Raw genomic sequence first — 16,665 nt, forward strand, 5'->3', positions numbered from 1 at the left:
GTTTAATCAGAAATTCTGGCAAGTTAGATTTGCTAGAAGGCTCTTCTGGTGTAATTTGGTGGGTTGAAAGGGGCAATCTTGCATCTTGAGCATTTTGCTATATGGAATCTAATGCAAAAGATATGGATTAAGACAGGGTGGATTTGATTTAAATCAATTTGATTTAAATCATGATTTAAATCATGATTTAATTCACTAATCAAAAGGCTTTAAAAAATTTTTTAAAGCATCTATCATCTCTGCTTCTCCTCTGACCCCTCTGTTGACTCACCAACAGTCCCAATGTTGCAGAATATACAACCTCATGTTACATAACTAAGCTCCATTTCATGCTGAATAGACTAAATTATTTATGTATCTTAAATAGAAAATCGTCTTTAGATAGATTTCTACTCCAAAAGCACTTTATTAAAATAAATTTGTTTTTAAAAAATCAACTATTTTTATCCACCCTGGATTAAGATAAGGTTCTCAACTTTGAAGGCAGGAGAGAGAGAGAGAGACTGCCAATGCCACAGCGAATTATCATTAGCCAGTTTTGTATTACTCTGGGTTTAAAGACAAGAGAATGAAAAAAAAATTCGCTTCCTCTGATAGCGATATGTTGTAGAGGATGTAATTAATTATTAACAATTAATTATTGTAATCAACCTGCTACTATAATGCAGACTGCTTATTATGGTCACAGATAGTGATGACTGTTATGTGAGACAGCCTTGCTTAATGACTGTTTCCCTGTTGTCACTGTTAGGTAAATGTATGTGTCGTTAAGCATGCATCATGGGTGGAGGAAGCCCATCACCCAGCTGAGTCCATAAAGAAGGCAGATAAGCAGCAAAAAGCTTTGTGAAGCCAAAATGATCCCAGCTAGATTAAGGTCTAGCATTGCGTTCCAATGCCAGATAGGCTTCCAAACAAGCTTAAATGCTTGGCCAATAAAACCACACTTGTGGGTTAGGCCTTTTTTCCACCTGAAACTTTGTATTATTTAATCTTTGCAGAAGTGTATGCTCGGCATTGTTATATCCCATAGATCCATGTACTCTATTGATAACCCATATGTCATTAGTTTTTGTTCTATGATATGCCATCTCTTTGGGAAATTATCAGTCTTTGTTAGTTGAAATAAACCTGGGGGGGAATAATTTAATAAAGTAATCAAATTTTAACATCATCCTCCATACCCTAACTTCAATTTTACATATCTCTGTTTCTAACTTAAGACAAGAATGAACTCTCTGGGCTACTACAAATATAGACTCAGAACTTTGGTCTGTATTATTTCAAGGCATTGTTTCTAACATGCAGATCACATGGGTCCATATAATTCTTGGATCAAACATTAAACTTGAAAATGTTTTAAGGGGTTGGTATAATAAAATATCTCCTTTTTGTCTCCTAATTAGCAAAGAAGAGGAAATCAGATAAGGTAAGCTCATGCCTTCCTTTAATGTTGATTTCATTATTAAAATAAGCAATCCCCTCTGTTGCGTGAATCAGCAGAGAGTATATAGGTAAGAAAAGCACAAGGGCGGAGGGCAGGCCAACCTGATCATCAGAGCAAACCGGTTTGCTCCACAGCTGATCATCAGAGCTACCGATTCGCCCGAACCGGTCCGAACTAGCTGAATCCCACCCCTGGTTGTAGGATTTATTAAATTCAGAGTTTCCACACACACCCATGCCAAACTATACCTTTTATTTTTCCTGAATTTTTTCAGAATCCCAATTCTCCCCGACGATCCAAGTCCCTGAAACATAAAAATGGTGAGTATATTGTGGAATGTCATCTTTTATTGTTCTCATATCTGATCTCCATATGACATAGCATAATGCATTTGTAAATAATTTTCCAATTCTCCTGTAGATTTTTTGTGTATTTTAATTAAAATTAAAATTTGGAGTGGAGAGGCTACATACTTTCAGCACTACAAGAAGTGCCTGCCTTTGGAAAGCCTACTTTTCTTGTGTTTCCACATGAGTGATGAATATGGGCATGCCAGATTAATTGGAGGGAAACTAGCACTTCTAAAGCAGAGACTAAATAGCATGAATTCTCCACACATACATAGATTTGCTGGTAGAGATCCATCAGAGCATTTCTTATGCAGCCAGACTTTCAGATGCTTTTATCCTACTTAATGTAGTAGCAGGTTTCTCATTGAACTATAACATGTGTCAGGATTGTTTGTCAATTACTGCTGTAAAATGTAGAAAGAGGAAATCAAGGACAACTGATGTGTTGTACAATCAGAATGTTTTTGGTCAATCTGCTGAATAGCTCAGTAGTTCTTAAGTAGGCCAAAGTGTGCTGGGTTTAAAGTTTTTAGTGGAAAGGCATGGGCAATAGGCACTATGCTCAGAAAACAAAGGTTGTCATAGCTTTCAATTGGATTGGCATTTGTAGGAAGTACATAGCATGGACTAGAGTTACCCTACTTAGGCTGCCAAAATGCACATTAGATGTTGCAGCCCTACCACAGACAAACTGCTTTTCTGGTCTGTCAAGTAAGGAGCAAATACTGAGCATTTGGAGGAACCTACGGAAGGCTTGGTGGACTGTGGTAGATGAGCAGGTAGTAATGGCAGTTAGGTGATGGGTTTGCTTAAAAGAGTCTTTCATGAATGGAAACAAGGAAATATATTTTTAAAAAGCCTTCAGAATCACAGCTGTCCCGGGTCACTGTAAGGAATGGGAGTCAGCCTGCCTTTTGCTTCACTGTTTGAGATTACTTTCTCCACTAATTAAACCTTCTTACTGTAATTTGTGTGAAGCATGTTTCAGAATGTTCAGAATGTTTAGAATACTTCAGAATGCTATTACATTTTTTATGCCAAATTGAACATTTATGTTTCCTAGGGCGTAATGTAGAAATGGCTCCATTTGCAACTTGATATGCAAATGGCCATATGGAATCTATGAATTGGCCTTTAAAAACAAATACTAGTTCTCTGCCATGTGAATTGATGAGCATCATAGTAGACAGTGAGATCATATATATTGCTACTTACGTGTATTCTTTTCTCTCTCTCTCTAGGGGAGCTGAGTGGTAGTTCAGACCCATTTAAGGTGAGTTTAGTTCAGCACAGCAATGCTCTGGTCCTATCATACAGTGTTGCTACTAAGGATTTTAGAAAGTACTAGATCTTCTACAAAGCCTGTTTTGAGGTTGTATTGATGCCTGAATCAGTTTGTCTAAATACAGCAGTGGTTCTGGAGCCCATTCCCACAGTATGCCTGAATTTGATGGCATAAATTCCTACACTTAAAAAAGGAATGTGAGAAAATGTTAATATAAGCCTCAAAGAGACTTTTCACAATTTTTAACAAAAAACAGTGAATGCACCCTAAAAGAATTTCATTGCTACATGCCAAAGTCCTATCCATTCTGCATCATTGCCCTAGCCCTTGTGGCTGTCAACATGTCTTAAAGTTAAAAGGGCTCCTAAGGTTAACAACTCGAGAATAGACTAGGATTACAGAGGGGCATGTATTATATTTCTATTCGCTATTTTATCGTTATGCTAGTATTTTGTCTCATCTCATTTATTTTTTGTATCCCGCCCTTATTACTTTTACAAATAATGTGGTGAACATATCAACATACCTTCCTCCTCTTATATTCCTCACAAGGTCAACCCTGTGAGATGGATTGGGCTGAGAGAGAGTGACTAGTCATCTAGCTGGCTTTTATGGCTAAGGCGGGACTTTAACTCATATTCACTTGTTTTCTAGATTGGTATTTTAACACTTAGATCAAATTGACTCTTACTCGTTTTACTTTTGTGTTGCATGATTTCATTTTCATACCATTTCATTTCATGGTGAAAATGTGAAGGAAAGGTTGCCATGATTTATATAATATCTAAAATATCTGGGTGTGGTGTATTCTCTTCCTTAGTATAACAATTCTGCTGGAATCAACTATGAAACTCTGGGCCCTGAGGAGCTCCGTAGTTTGCTAACTACAGTGAGTACCTAACTCTGTTGCTTTCTGTCTAGTGATTCTGTGTGCTGTTGCTTATTTTCAGTTAATAGAAAGAAACTGATGCTTATTTGTTTGAAAGTAAATGCTTGTCCTTAGGAATGCTGCATAACTGATCATTCCAGTGTATGCAGTGGCTAAAGTTTATTTGAAAGAGACATTGCAAAAGGAAGACACATCCCCTTATAGCCCTTTGAAGTGATTGAGGACTCTTCAATCCCTTGAAGATTGGAGGTGGAGGTGGAGTTGCACTATATATAAGAAATAACTACATTTCTACAGAAATAGAGCACAACAATGATGAGAACTCTCTTGAATGCATTTGGATCAATATTAAAGGTTGGGGGAGAAATGACATTGCCATAGGTCTATACTACAGAGGAAGTAGATGAACTTTTTGCTAGTCAGCTAACTAAGCTATGTAGGAAGCACACCACAATAGTAATGGGAGATTTAACTACCCTGACATCAACTGGGAAACAAACTGCACCAAGTGGAAGATCCAACAGGTTCCTAACAAACCTAGCAAACAACTTTGTTTCCCAAGAAGTGAAGAAGGGAACAAGGGGCTCAGCCATATTGTACTTAATTCTCACTAAAAGAGAGGAAATGATAGGTGTTGAAGCCACAGGAACCCTGAGGGCAAGTGACCATGCAATATTGGAATTCAACATTATACAAACACAAGTAGTAGAACAAAGTCAAACTAGAGTCTTGGACTTTAAGAGAGCTAATTTCAGTAAACTTAGAGAGAGCTTGGGAAGAATTCCATGGATGAGAATCCTCAAGGGGAAAACAAATCAAGAAGCTTGGGAAATTTTGAAAAATGAGATTACAAAAGCCCAGTCTAGCACAATACCAATGAAGAAGAAACATAACAGCTCCCAAAAGAAACCAGCATGGCTGCATAAAGAACTCTCTGACAAATTGAAAGACAAAAAAGAAAAGTATAAAAAGTGGAAAGGGGGGGACATAACTAAGGCAGAATAACAGCAAATAGCCTGAGCCTGTAAAGATGAAGTGAGGAAAGCTAAGGCTCACAATGAAGAAAGGCTTGCCACAAAAGTAAAAAATAACAACAAAGCTTTTTCCAAAATGTTAAAAACAAGAAAAAGGTTAAGGAAACAATTGGTCCATTGCTGGGAGAAAGTGGCAAGAAGGTTACAAGCAACAGGGAGAAAGCAGAACTATTTAACTCATTTTTTGCATCTGTCTTTACACAAAGGGATAAAACAGTCCAACCTATCAAAAACAGCACCACAAAAATCAGATTAGGAACAGAAGTTGAAATAGGGAAGAAAATGGCAAGTGAGCACCTGTCTACCCTAGATGAGTTCAAATCACAGGACCGGATGGATTACACCCCAGGGTTCTGAAGGAACTGGCAGATAAGATCTCAGAACCACTGAACTATATTTTTCAGAGATCCTGGAGCACTGGGGAAATGCCAGAGGACTGGAAAAGAGCTGATATAGTTCCCATCTTCAAAAAAGGAAAAAAAATAGATCCAGGAAACCTCAGACCCTATCAGTCTGACCTCAATACCAGAAAAGATTCTGGAAAAGATAATCAAGCAATGAATTAGTGAACACCTAGAAGTAAACAAAGTAATAGCCAAAAGCCAACATGGATTTGTCAAAAATAGATCATGCCAGACTACTCTTATTGCATTCTTTGACAAAGTGACAAAATTAGTGGACTAGAGGAATGCCGTCGATATAGTTTACTTGGACTTCAGTAAGGCATTTGATAAGGTAGACCAAAACCTACTACTAGATAAAGTAGAAGAATGTGGGTTAGACAGCATCACCACTAGATGGATTCGTAACTGGCTGACCAACCGCACTCAATGTGTAGTCCTCAATGGAACTGCATCTACATGGAGGGAAGTATGCAGCGGAGTACTCCAAGGCTCTGTTTTAGGCCCAGTACTCTTCAACATCTTCATCAATGATTTCGATGAGGAAATAAATGGGGAACTCATCAAATTTGCAGATGACACCAAGCTGGCAGGAATAGGCAACACTCCAGAAGACAGGCTTAAGATACAGAAGGATCTTGACAAACGTGAACATTGGGCACTACCTAAAAATGAAATACAATGGTGAAAAGAGTAAGGTTCTACATTTAGGCAAGAAAAATGAAATGCACACGTACAGTATAGGTGGTAGCTTCCTCAATAGTAGTAACTCTTAGAGGGATCTTGGAGTCCTAGTGGACAACCATTTAAATATGAGCCAGCAGTGTGCAGCAGATGCTAAAAAAGCCAATACAGTTCTAGGCTACATAAACAGAGGGATAGAATCAAGATCACGTGAAGTGTTAATACCACTTTATAATGTCTTGGTAATACTGCATTCAGATTTTGTTGCCACGATGTAGAAAAGATGTGGAGACCCTAGAAAGAGTGCAGAGAAGAACAACAAAGATGATTAGGGGACGGGAGACTAAAACATATGAAGAACGGTTGCAGGAACTGGGTATGTCTAGTTTAATGAAAAAAAGGACTAGGGGAGATATGATAGCAGTGTTCCAATATCTCAGTTGCCACAAAGAAGAGGGAGTCAAACTATTCTCCAAGGCACCTGAGTGTAGAACAAGAAGCAATGGGTGGAAACTGATCAAGGAGAGAAGCAACTTAGAACTGAGGAGAAATTTCCTGACAGCTAGAACAATTAATCAGTGGAACAGCTTGCCTCCAGAAGTTGTGAATGCCCCAACACTGAAAGTCTTTAAGAAGATGTTGGATAGCCATTTGTCTGGAACCATATAGGGATTGGACTAGACCTCCAAGGTCCCTTCCATCTCCGCTATTGTATTGTATTAAGATGCTAAATAATATCTAAAGTGGATAAGTATTCTTTATTATGGACTTGATATTCATGTTAACTACAGCAATGTACAGTTGCTTTATTGAACATGAAAACGGGAAGGAACCCAAGCAAGATTTTATTGAAATGAAAGTCATATGACGGTAAGGAGAAGGCAGGTAGTATAAGGACTAATCAGAAGTAAGACAGAAATAAAGGGTGGTGCGCAAATACTTATGTCTATTATTGTGGAGATATGATCTGCTGGCCTATTTAAAGTACGCAGCTACTTAAGCTGATTTTTATCATATTTTATCCTGGAAAAGCAACAAACTTGCAGAAGGTGGCTGTTCTTCCCCAGCTGGAATATGCTCCTTGTCTGGGGATCTGGGGGCTGGAGTCCCAATACATTTGGAAGGAAAGAACAAGCATAGTTTTTTTTTTAATTCCCATCAGTTGAGTTGCTTTAAAAGGGGATTTTCTTCTGGATTGCATTCTTGCCCTTCCCAAGTAGAGTCCTATGCAACATTTTGAGACTAGGCATTGCTCCTTTTAGATCTTCCAAGATGCACCTGCGAGGCTTAAAGTATTCTGCCTCACTTTCTTCCCTAGCTTCTCTTTTTTTTACTCTCGGTTTTCCATGTTTTTACCTGGCTATTAGATTATTTCTCTTCTTAGCCAGACTGCTGTTGAAAATTCATGACTGCATTTACAGTCCTCTCTGAGAATCAAAATATTTATGTTCTATAATAGTTGCTTTTTTGAATGTTTAAGAATGAGAATTACTCATCTTCTGATGTATTCATCAACCTATCAACCAACCTTATGTATGGTCCTTTTTCTCTAGCAATGTGGGGTGATCTCTGAACATACCAAGAAGATGTGTACACGGTGAGAACTACCTTCTCTTAATTTTTGGGTGTCCTTTTGATTTGATTTGGATGCTAGTGCAAAAACTTCTAGGTTACAAATTTGCCCCATTTGCAGTCATTAGTTTGGAATCTATTTGCTTGTGATTATAGGAACTGATCCTTTCACTAGTGTTCACTCAAAACAGAATTCACAGTTGGGGAGAAAATATGCATTGAAAATTGAGGAGAATTTTTTAAAAAAAAACGTTTTTTCCTTTGGCAGAACTTGCCACATCAGTGAAGCCCTGTTATTGGAAATTATATTGCAGAAAAATGTTGAAGAAAGGGGTGGGAAGGAAATTCTTTCCATTTTAATTTAACCTTGTAATTTGAGGAGGGATACTTTACCTACAATAAAGTATCTCTTGATAATCCTGATATTTCAAACATTAAAATAAAATTAGCTTTTAAATGCATTTTCAAAGATTCTTAATTGTGTACAGATGAATAAGAAATTGGCTTTAACTAGCTATCAATTAACCATTATTCTGTGTTAAAAACAGTGTTTGTTGAATTTTTCTGAGATAAGTTGCAAATCACTGATGTGTGTAAGTTCAGCTGTCTCCCACTCAGTTGCTCTGGAAAAGTATTTTTGTTCCAAAGCAACTACATTAAGATTTATAATGGATTGTCCTGGGAGATCAAAATGCTTCAATGCTTTGTTCTTGATTCAAGTCCCGATGTCAGACTTGGTCCAGTTAGTTCTTATGTACAAAGTCCAGTCTATTAGTCCTGTCTGAAAGTCCAAAGGGGACTTGCTGGCAGTTGATGGCATACATGGCATTAGAGGAACAGCATTTTAAGATACCTATGAAATTGATACTTTGCCTGTTGCACAGTTTTTCATGTTGTCTTTCTTCTGTTTCATTGGGATAATTTCTTCAGATGCAAGTAGAGTTTCATGTTGGCTGGAGAATTTTGGGAGTTAAAGTACACATATCTTAAAGTTGCTAAGTTTGAAAATCACTCATCTACATGAATATGCTGGATGAGATCATTTCATGGCACAGGGTGCAGCATTAGTATGCCGATGATACCTAGTTACACACCTTGATCCTTGGCTGAGCAGGTGATTCCATTTTGGTGATAATCCAACACCTGAAGGTTATGAGGGTTTGGAAGGGGAGGAATCAGCTCCAGTTCAATCCTGTAAGACAGAGTGGTTGTGGGCTTTAATGTTCCCTGTACCCCAGCCCAAAAAAGTTTAGCCAATGGCTGCCATCTGTTGAGGTACTGTAATTCTAATTCCCCCATACTTAAAAACAAATTCAAATTCTGTTTCCAGAAAAAAGTTTTTTTTAAAGTAGATCGCATACATATATGCTGTATTTTTCAGAGTATAAGACACACATCCCCCCCTTAAAAATGGGTGGAAATGTAGGTGTATCTTATAGAGTGAATATGGGCGTTTTTGGCCTCCTGAACCTTCCGCGCTTCACATTTTTGCCATCCCATGCCCCCAGAAACACTCTGAAGGCCAAAAATGGGTGAGATTTTGGTGAAAACAGGCCATACAGAGCACTACAGAGTGCTTCTGGGGGAGGGAGAAAACGTGATGCATGGAGGCCAAAAACTTTTTTTTTATTGTTTTCCTCCTGTAAATTTAGATGCATCTTATGGTCTGATGCGTTTTATAGTCCAAAAAATACAGTAACTTAAGTTTAGAAATCTGTATTTCATATACGGTAACTTAGTATATTTAATTTTCTCACAAGATGCTGCCGAGACTCTACCCTGGGAGGTAAAAACTGTTCAACATCCAGTTGTCTAAGACTTGGTTTGAATTTGCTTCCTGGTTTTAAAGTCTTCAAGTCCCAATTACAAAAAAGAATGACTTGTTTTCAAAGAAAGAATTTAAAAAACAGCTCAATTCTTGAGAATCTGTATGGGTTTTGCCTTGCTAGTAGATAAAGTGTATGGAAACAATAAACCATTGTTTCCAGAATGCTCACAATATATTTTCCAGGTTTGGGCATTTGGTTGTTCCCTTAGATTTTCTGACAATATTAATTCCCTACTTTTGGAGTATTGATGGGTTAGTATTATGGTTATATTTCACAACCTGTGACTGTTCTGTAATCTGGTTCTTTGACTGAAGGTCGCTTCGCTGCCCCCAGCACACTGATGAACAGCGGAGGTCAGTCAGGATCTACCTCCTAGGATCCTCTGGGTAAGTATATTAGGTTGAAAGGAATGCAGAAGATAAACTCTTTTACTCCAAAATATATTTCATACTGTCTAACTGTATGAATGTTGCTGATATTGTCTTAACTGCATAAATGAAGCAGAATATCTTTCACTACTTTACTGCTTTGCAACCTACCATTTTCTTGGTTTCTTTCTGAGCCCCAGAAAACCTTATTGATACTCTTAGGTTTTTTCAGAGTTAGGCATATCTCATCCAGAAGTTTTCAAGCATATCTTTCTGGGTAAGAAATCTACTCTAAAAGAAGTAAAAAAATTAAAAGTAGTGGAAAATGGAGGGGATGAGGAAATAGTGCATCCTCTTGGAATTTCAAGAACACCTGGCTGTTGTTTTAAGAAGTGACTTTTCTGATCTAATAGCACCTTTCAAAAAAAATTTCCTTATTCATTGACTTAACACAAACTCTACGTTGACAGAATCTACCTTTGTAGGATTTTACTTCCCTAAGTTGTAAGTGAACTCTCAGGGAATTGCAACCTGCAGTATATCTTCTGCAAGGATCCAAGATAGCACGGTGAAGCCAAGTATATATTTGCTCACAATTAAATGTGTCAAAATCTTGCAAGATCAGCCATTTTTCATGAAAATATTGGAGATTGTTGAAATCTCATAAATGGTCACTTGAACCATTTAATTTTTTTATTTTATTTTGGAGTATCCAGGCCATCAAATGAGATTGATTGCTGGTATACAGTTGAAGTAAATTACCAGAGGAGGAGAATCTGTTGAAAAAAAAGACCTTAGTGTGTGGGTTGAAATGCTGAGCATTTAGTAAAATATAACTAAGTGCTTTCTTTAAGAGACAACAATATTGAATGTGAATGGACAGTTGAGGGTAGTGTCTTTTCTGCTTTTTCTTTCTGACAGTACATGACAGGCAAGCACAGCCTCTTTCTGTCCTAGAAATGCATATTGTCTTTGTAATTACAATGGTGGGATTGCCTGAAAACGCAGCTGGGGCTAGGGCAAAATAATAAACTTTAAGTGTAAATAAAATCAGAATATTAACAAAGTTGATTAACATTGGCAATTAATCTTTTACATGACACTGTCACATTTGGAGGTGCTGTAAAACCTGCTTCCAAACCTTTGTTGAGACTGCCTCTAACTCTACCAGTACAGGTTGGATTTGTACAGGTTAGCTGTTGCTGCAGTTAAGATAATTGTCCTTAATCTTTTCCCCTTTTCATATATTTTCCCCTTTACGTAGCTCACTTCCTGAAACAGAAAGCAGCGTGGAAAATGATAGCTTTGATGTGGGAGAGAGTCAAGCTCTCATGAGTCGGCTTCAGTGGGATGGGTCTTCAGATATTTCTCCCTCTGATTCAGCTTCGTCAAAAGCAAGTAAGAATGTGTATAGCTGCCTGAGAGAGCAGGCTGAGGTGATAATGGCTTGCATCTTAAATTCTGGGTCTCAAGATAACTTTTAATTATGAGACTGTAGGAGCATTTGCTTCTTTACCTTTTTTATCATAGCACATTGTACTGATGAACATAGGAGCAATGGCATCAAAGCGCTATAACTTAGGTTATCTGGATTATCTTGTTCATATCTATGCACATGGGATGCTAACTATTGTCAGCACTGGATGCTAGTCAACCTTTCCTCTAATTCTTAACATCAGAATGTGTTTCAGTAGCTCATTTTGTGAGGTTTGAGTTGTTGGATTCCACCATTCTATTTACAATACTGGCATAACATCATGTTGAATGCAGACAACTCCAACCTTTAGGAATATGATTGAGGGGTTTCCACAGGTTGCCAAAGAATGTAATGGTTCCTTCAGAAAAACTGATGGGCAGACTATTTGAAAAAAAATCTTAGCTTCTTTTCAGCTGCGATCAATTAGTGCAATTATTAAAGATAATATCTACCAAAAACAGGTACACAGAGACTTTGTTGCTGATTACCTCAGTGTAAGCAACTTCCCTGTTCTTTCAGATTACATAGTCTGCATTGCAGACTACATATAGGCACAATAAGAAAGGAAAACCCTGACAGAACTAATAGTTCTCTAAATGAGAGGGGGAGGAGGGAGGGGGGCATTGAAGATTTTGTTAAAATGTTAATCTATCATCCTCTTCAGTTGCTCTGCTGTCTGAATCCTGTGAGCATTCTTGGTCTGCAACATCTAGAAGCCACAAGTTTTTTTTATCACCAGTAGACAAATTCTTCTAAGTAATAAACTGAAGTTGATGTAAAAGTGTATGAAACTTACTCTTATTTATTCACACTTACAGCAAGTGCAAGTATGGCAAATCAAATTGGCAAAAGAAACTACAGTCCAGTGTTGAAATTTTCCTGAATGACTTGTGAGGTGCAAATGGGCCACACAGATTTGTGTTACTTGATGACTTGTGTGTGTAAATGGGCCACACAGATTTGACAGCAGAATTCATCCTTTCATGGCAGTGCTTTTCAATGGAAGTGATTTAGCCTTTCAGCTTGGGAATGGACAATGAGAAGTTTTTCAAAGCATTACAAATGGCTGCCCAGGCAAAATTGGCATATACTCATTAAAAGACAAGGAAGTTATTTGAAAAGCAGGACTGAAAACAGGCAGGCACAATACTTAAACATGCATTCTTTTTCTCCCGAAAATAGGTACAAACAACTCTGAATCTCGAAAAACCAAAAAGAAGAAACCACACATGAGCTTGGTAGGAGGTGCTCCAGGAATGAGCTCCAGTAAAAAGAAACTGAAGTCTAAACCACTTGCCCCTCCTACTCCCAGCCTCTATGATGACATAAATTGAATAATGCTGGACTGAGAAAAACAAGGAGGGCCTCCAGAGATCTGTTCTGGTTTCTTTCTGACCCAGATCAGGAGACAAATCTGGCTGGTATCCCCTCAAGTGGTCCCTTGTGGACACCCTTTACATGAATTAACTGTGAAGATAGATGGCTGCATGTGTCCACTGCCCTCTTCTCAAGCCTCCTATACACATGGCATAGCTGTATGCCCACCAGATATATAATGAAATACTAGGACTGCTTTGGGGAGACTGAGCTCCCACCACTTCTGGGGAAAGGGGATGGTGGTGATTTGAGGAAGGCCTTAAAGGTGGGAAGCACCTCCATCAATCAGGGAGGAATTGGTCTCTCTCCTTCTTCCCATTTCAATTTGTCTATTTATTGTGATGTTAGTGGTTGTTTAATCATGACTATATATATGGTGGCATCATATTTGCTTAGCATTGCTAAAGATTGAATTGGCAGGGCTGGGAGGCATCTATGTGTATAAACCTGCCTGTGCTCTTTTGTTGATTTCAAAGGGTACAGCACAAAGGAGAGGAATCAGTGCCTACTCTTTTGTCTACTTAAGTGTCTACTCTAGTGGCCTCTTTGTTGTCAAGAGAAGTAGCACAAGATTATAGATCAGCCTCTTCCTCTCTGAGGTTTTTGCCTTGTTCAGCTAGCCTAACATGCTGAAATAGGCAGAGAGGGTTGAACAAATGTTGCTGTTGTCACTATTGTTTCCTTTCCTGACACTATGCTTCTTCACCAGTAGCATCCCTAAAATCTTGAACAAAACAACATTAAGAACCTGGGGCTGCATTCTTCCTCACATATGGATATATGGATATCAAGAAGCTGGTGAAACAGTTAACTTCCTTACTTGTGCTTGGATAAAATCTCTTATTTCTTGAATCTTGATGAGCCAATACTCCAAGACATGCATTACTTTATACACATAAGTTAATACACATTTTAAAACATCCCTGACAATTGGCTGTAAATCTGAGTTACTGAATTTTGAAACAGCCCTCTTTAACATCTCATTGAATCCAGGCAAGGAGATTGTGCTCTGACCTGCTATCTATGATTAATTTCTTTTTAACTTAGTATGTTTAAAATACTAAAACTGTGCTGGAGTATTAGGGGCAAAATCAAGAAAGCGATAATGTGATGGGAGGGAGAATATATGCTTTTTTTTAGATTTACTGTTTTTTTTCCCTTCACCCCCCAAAATATATTTTTCATTCCTGCTCTGTTTTAGTCTTTTTACAGACAACTGTTGTTTTAAACCTAGTGCCATAAATCATGATGGTCTGATGATTGTATAGATAGATGCTAGAAATTGTAGCACAACTTCTAGGGAATATTGCCTCTGCATTTTGCCTCCTCTTCCTGAAACTTTACAATGTAGACAACAACTATACAGAAGACATGTAGCCAATTCAAAATGTGTGCCCTCACTTATTCCAAAAGTGTGCACATGAAAAAGATCATTTGTTATATCTACCAATGAGTCTAATTTACTGAAGCTTAGCTGTTTCCTTCCTAATGTGAGAATGTTTGTAGCTAATTTCGACAGTAGTAGAGGATCCAAATTGCTAATAACAATTGCTTGAGACTGTTGCCTGGATTGAGGTAGCTGACAACTTTCTTTTGCTTCACTTCCCCCTCTCTATTCCTAGCAACTTTAAAAAAAGTCCTTGTTCAAAATATGACAGAGAAACTGTTAAAATCCATAGCTCAATTACATCAAGGAATGCTCTCTGAAAAATCCCCACCAATTGTCCTGAAGTGAAAAGCTTTCAGGACATGCAGTACTGTTTACAGGAAGAATCTCTAAGGGACTGCCAAGTTCTTTCTTCCTCCCCAGAGTTCCACATGCTTTTCCGGTGCTGTTACATGCAGGGGCAAATTCTGTTTACCATAGTGCTTGTGTTAAGGCAAAGATGCTAGATCAGTTGCTGCTTCTGTTCCTGGCTGGAGGATATATGAATGTCCCAAATTGCTTCAAGTGTGAAAATAGCAGACATAGGAAGTCAACATTACTGAGGTTAGTCTTCTTTACTTGCCATTATATACTTGGGCAAAAAGTATGTTGCCTAGGGAGCATCCAGGGACCAAGATGGGCCTTCCTGAAAGATCTTGCTGGACAGTGGTAGAAAACTTAGCTTTGTGGCGCTTTATGTTAAACAAGGAAAACCTGTTTGCAGGAATCCTGATCTTTTCCCTTCATCTGATCACAATCTACAAAGCATTATTCCTGTATTGCCTAGACTGGGGATCCCCAACCCTCAGTCCGTGGACCAGCACCAGTCTGCGGCATGCCACCAACCGGGCCATGCAAGCAAGCTAAATCCCATCCGCACGATACAGGCAGCATGCAAAACCACACTCCCTCTGTTCCTTTCTCCATGGAACTGGTCCCCCAAACATTTGGACACCACTTGCCTAGATTTCATATTTAGCTAATGCTTTTAAATACATGACTCAGTATTCTATGAGAGCTCTGTATGTATGGATCAGACAGTTGCCTCACACCTCCTTGTAATGTAGCTATTTGATGTGAAATGAATCTTTCCAAGGGAGGTGGGAAAAGCAGGAAGTTGCTGCTGTTCACTGCCTGATAGCTACATAGTTAAATTATGTATCATCAAAATGCTGGCTAACTTTACACTATTGCAGCAATGTAAAGATAGCCAGTGTGAAAGAAGAATAAGGATAGGTCCTTGTTTGTTTTCCATAACTGCAACTCAAGTTTTTGGGATCATGTTTCAGGCAACTTTGGAAGTATAAACTTTGGGGACTTTTGAATATTATTAATTTAGCAAGAGAGAGGACAGAGGTCGTTTTATATATGGCTCTGCATCTGCACCTATTATTTTTTAAGGTAGGCCTGTTTCACTTGAAGAAAAAAAAAACTGTATTCTATCATGGATTAATGAGTTTTTTTAATTTGTTGATGATGTATAAACTGCATCTATGTGATATTTTTGAACATGTGCAGAAATCACTGAAGAAAGTACTGTACTGTGGTCTCTGATTTTTAAAAAATGTTTTATCTCTATAATCTCAGCCTGTAAAGGTAGCTAGATGTTAAAAAAAAACACCGTCACTGTATTTTTTTCTTCCCATTCATGGATTGTGAAATGCTTGTGTAAATAAACTGTAACTGCTTGGTACTGGTTATTTGTGTCTTTACATGTTTTTAGAGAAAAGGAATTTTAAAAATGTTTTGTAATACGTTACAATGATGCACATATTTTACTTAAAATGCACTGTGGAATCAGGTCTTTCAAATAAACTAGAGTCCCGAGTTGTTTTTGAAAGAAAACCCTAATTATTCTACTCTGATATGCAGTTCCTAGATACTCAGAAACACCCATTTTTTCCTTCTCCGGATCACTGTATATATTCTTTTAAAGATTTAAGAACTTTTTAGTCTTTATATTGGCTGCTAAAGCAGAAGTGTAAAAGAGTATGAATAATTTGAAGACTGTCTCTGGATTTATATAACATGCTAGAGTACACTAGGAGAGTTGAAGGTGATTTTGGTTCACTGTGTTGTGGGAACTCTTTCATTGCCCTAAAGTGTGATGTAACCCATCCCATTAAATTGTTTGCTTGCTTATCACATATGTTACTTGAAAACAACTACTGCGGTTTCTTAATCTTGGCTTGTGAATCCAGCCAATATGTTTGGATTGAACTTTGTACTTTTAACAAGTGGACAAAATAAGTTAAACAAAGTAGTGCTGTACAAAATATGAATTTTAGAATTCTGTCAATACTTTCCCCTTCTCTAAACAAAGATTGGCTTACCTAAACTAATTATTCAGTTGACAAAAAATTAACTTTACCTAATATAGAACTGGAGGTGGCTCAGTGGCTAAGATGCTGAACTTGTCAATCAGAAAGGTTGGCAGTTCGGCAGTTTGAATCCCTAGTGCCACGTAACGGAGTGAGCTCCCGTTATTTGTCCCAGCTTCTGCCAACCTGACAGTTCAAAAGCATG

General features: G+C 38.0%; 1 protein-coding gene across 4 annotated transcripts in view; it reads left to right on the forward strand.

The window, feature by feature from the left end:
- Positions 1-16,665, forward strand: part of ATXN7L3 (ataxin 7 like 3) — a 63,350-nt gene that overhangs the window by 15,794 nt on the left and 30,891 nt on the right. For 3 of the 4 annotated variants that reach the window (XR_014173604.1, XR_014173605.1, XR_014173606.1), the window contains exons 6-13: positions 1,407-1,429; positions 1,722-1,767; positions 3,039-3,070; positions 3,903-3,971; positions 7,644-7,687; positions 9,806-9,877; positions 11,124-11,257; positions 12,519-14,703. Coding sequence is in view for 1 of the 4 variants with exons in the window: in XM_081933316.1 (XP_081789442.1) it covers positions 1,407-1,429; positions 1,722-1,767; positions 3,039-3,070; positions 3,903-3,971; positions 7,644-7,687; positions 9,806-9,877; positions 11,124-11,257; positions 12,519-12,670 (572 nt within the window). In the remaining 3 variants the exon portion in view is untranslated. Of the gene's footprint in view, positions 1-1,406; positions 1,430-1,721; positions 1,768-3,038; positions 3,071-3,902; positions 3,972-7,643; positions 7,688-9,805; positions 9,878-11,123; positions 11,258-12,518; positions 15,838-16,665 lie in introns of those variants that run through there. The other variant, XM_081933316.1, reaches the window with a different exon arrangement.

Source organism: Natrix helvetica (genome assembly GCF_964273705.1).
Source record: "Natrix helvetica genome assembly, chromosome: Z".
NCBI lineage: Eukaryota > Metazoa > Chordata > Lepidosauria > Squamata > Natricidae > Natrix > Natrix helvetica.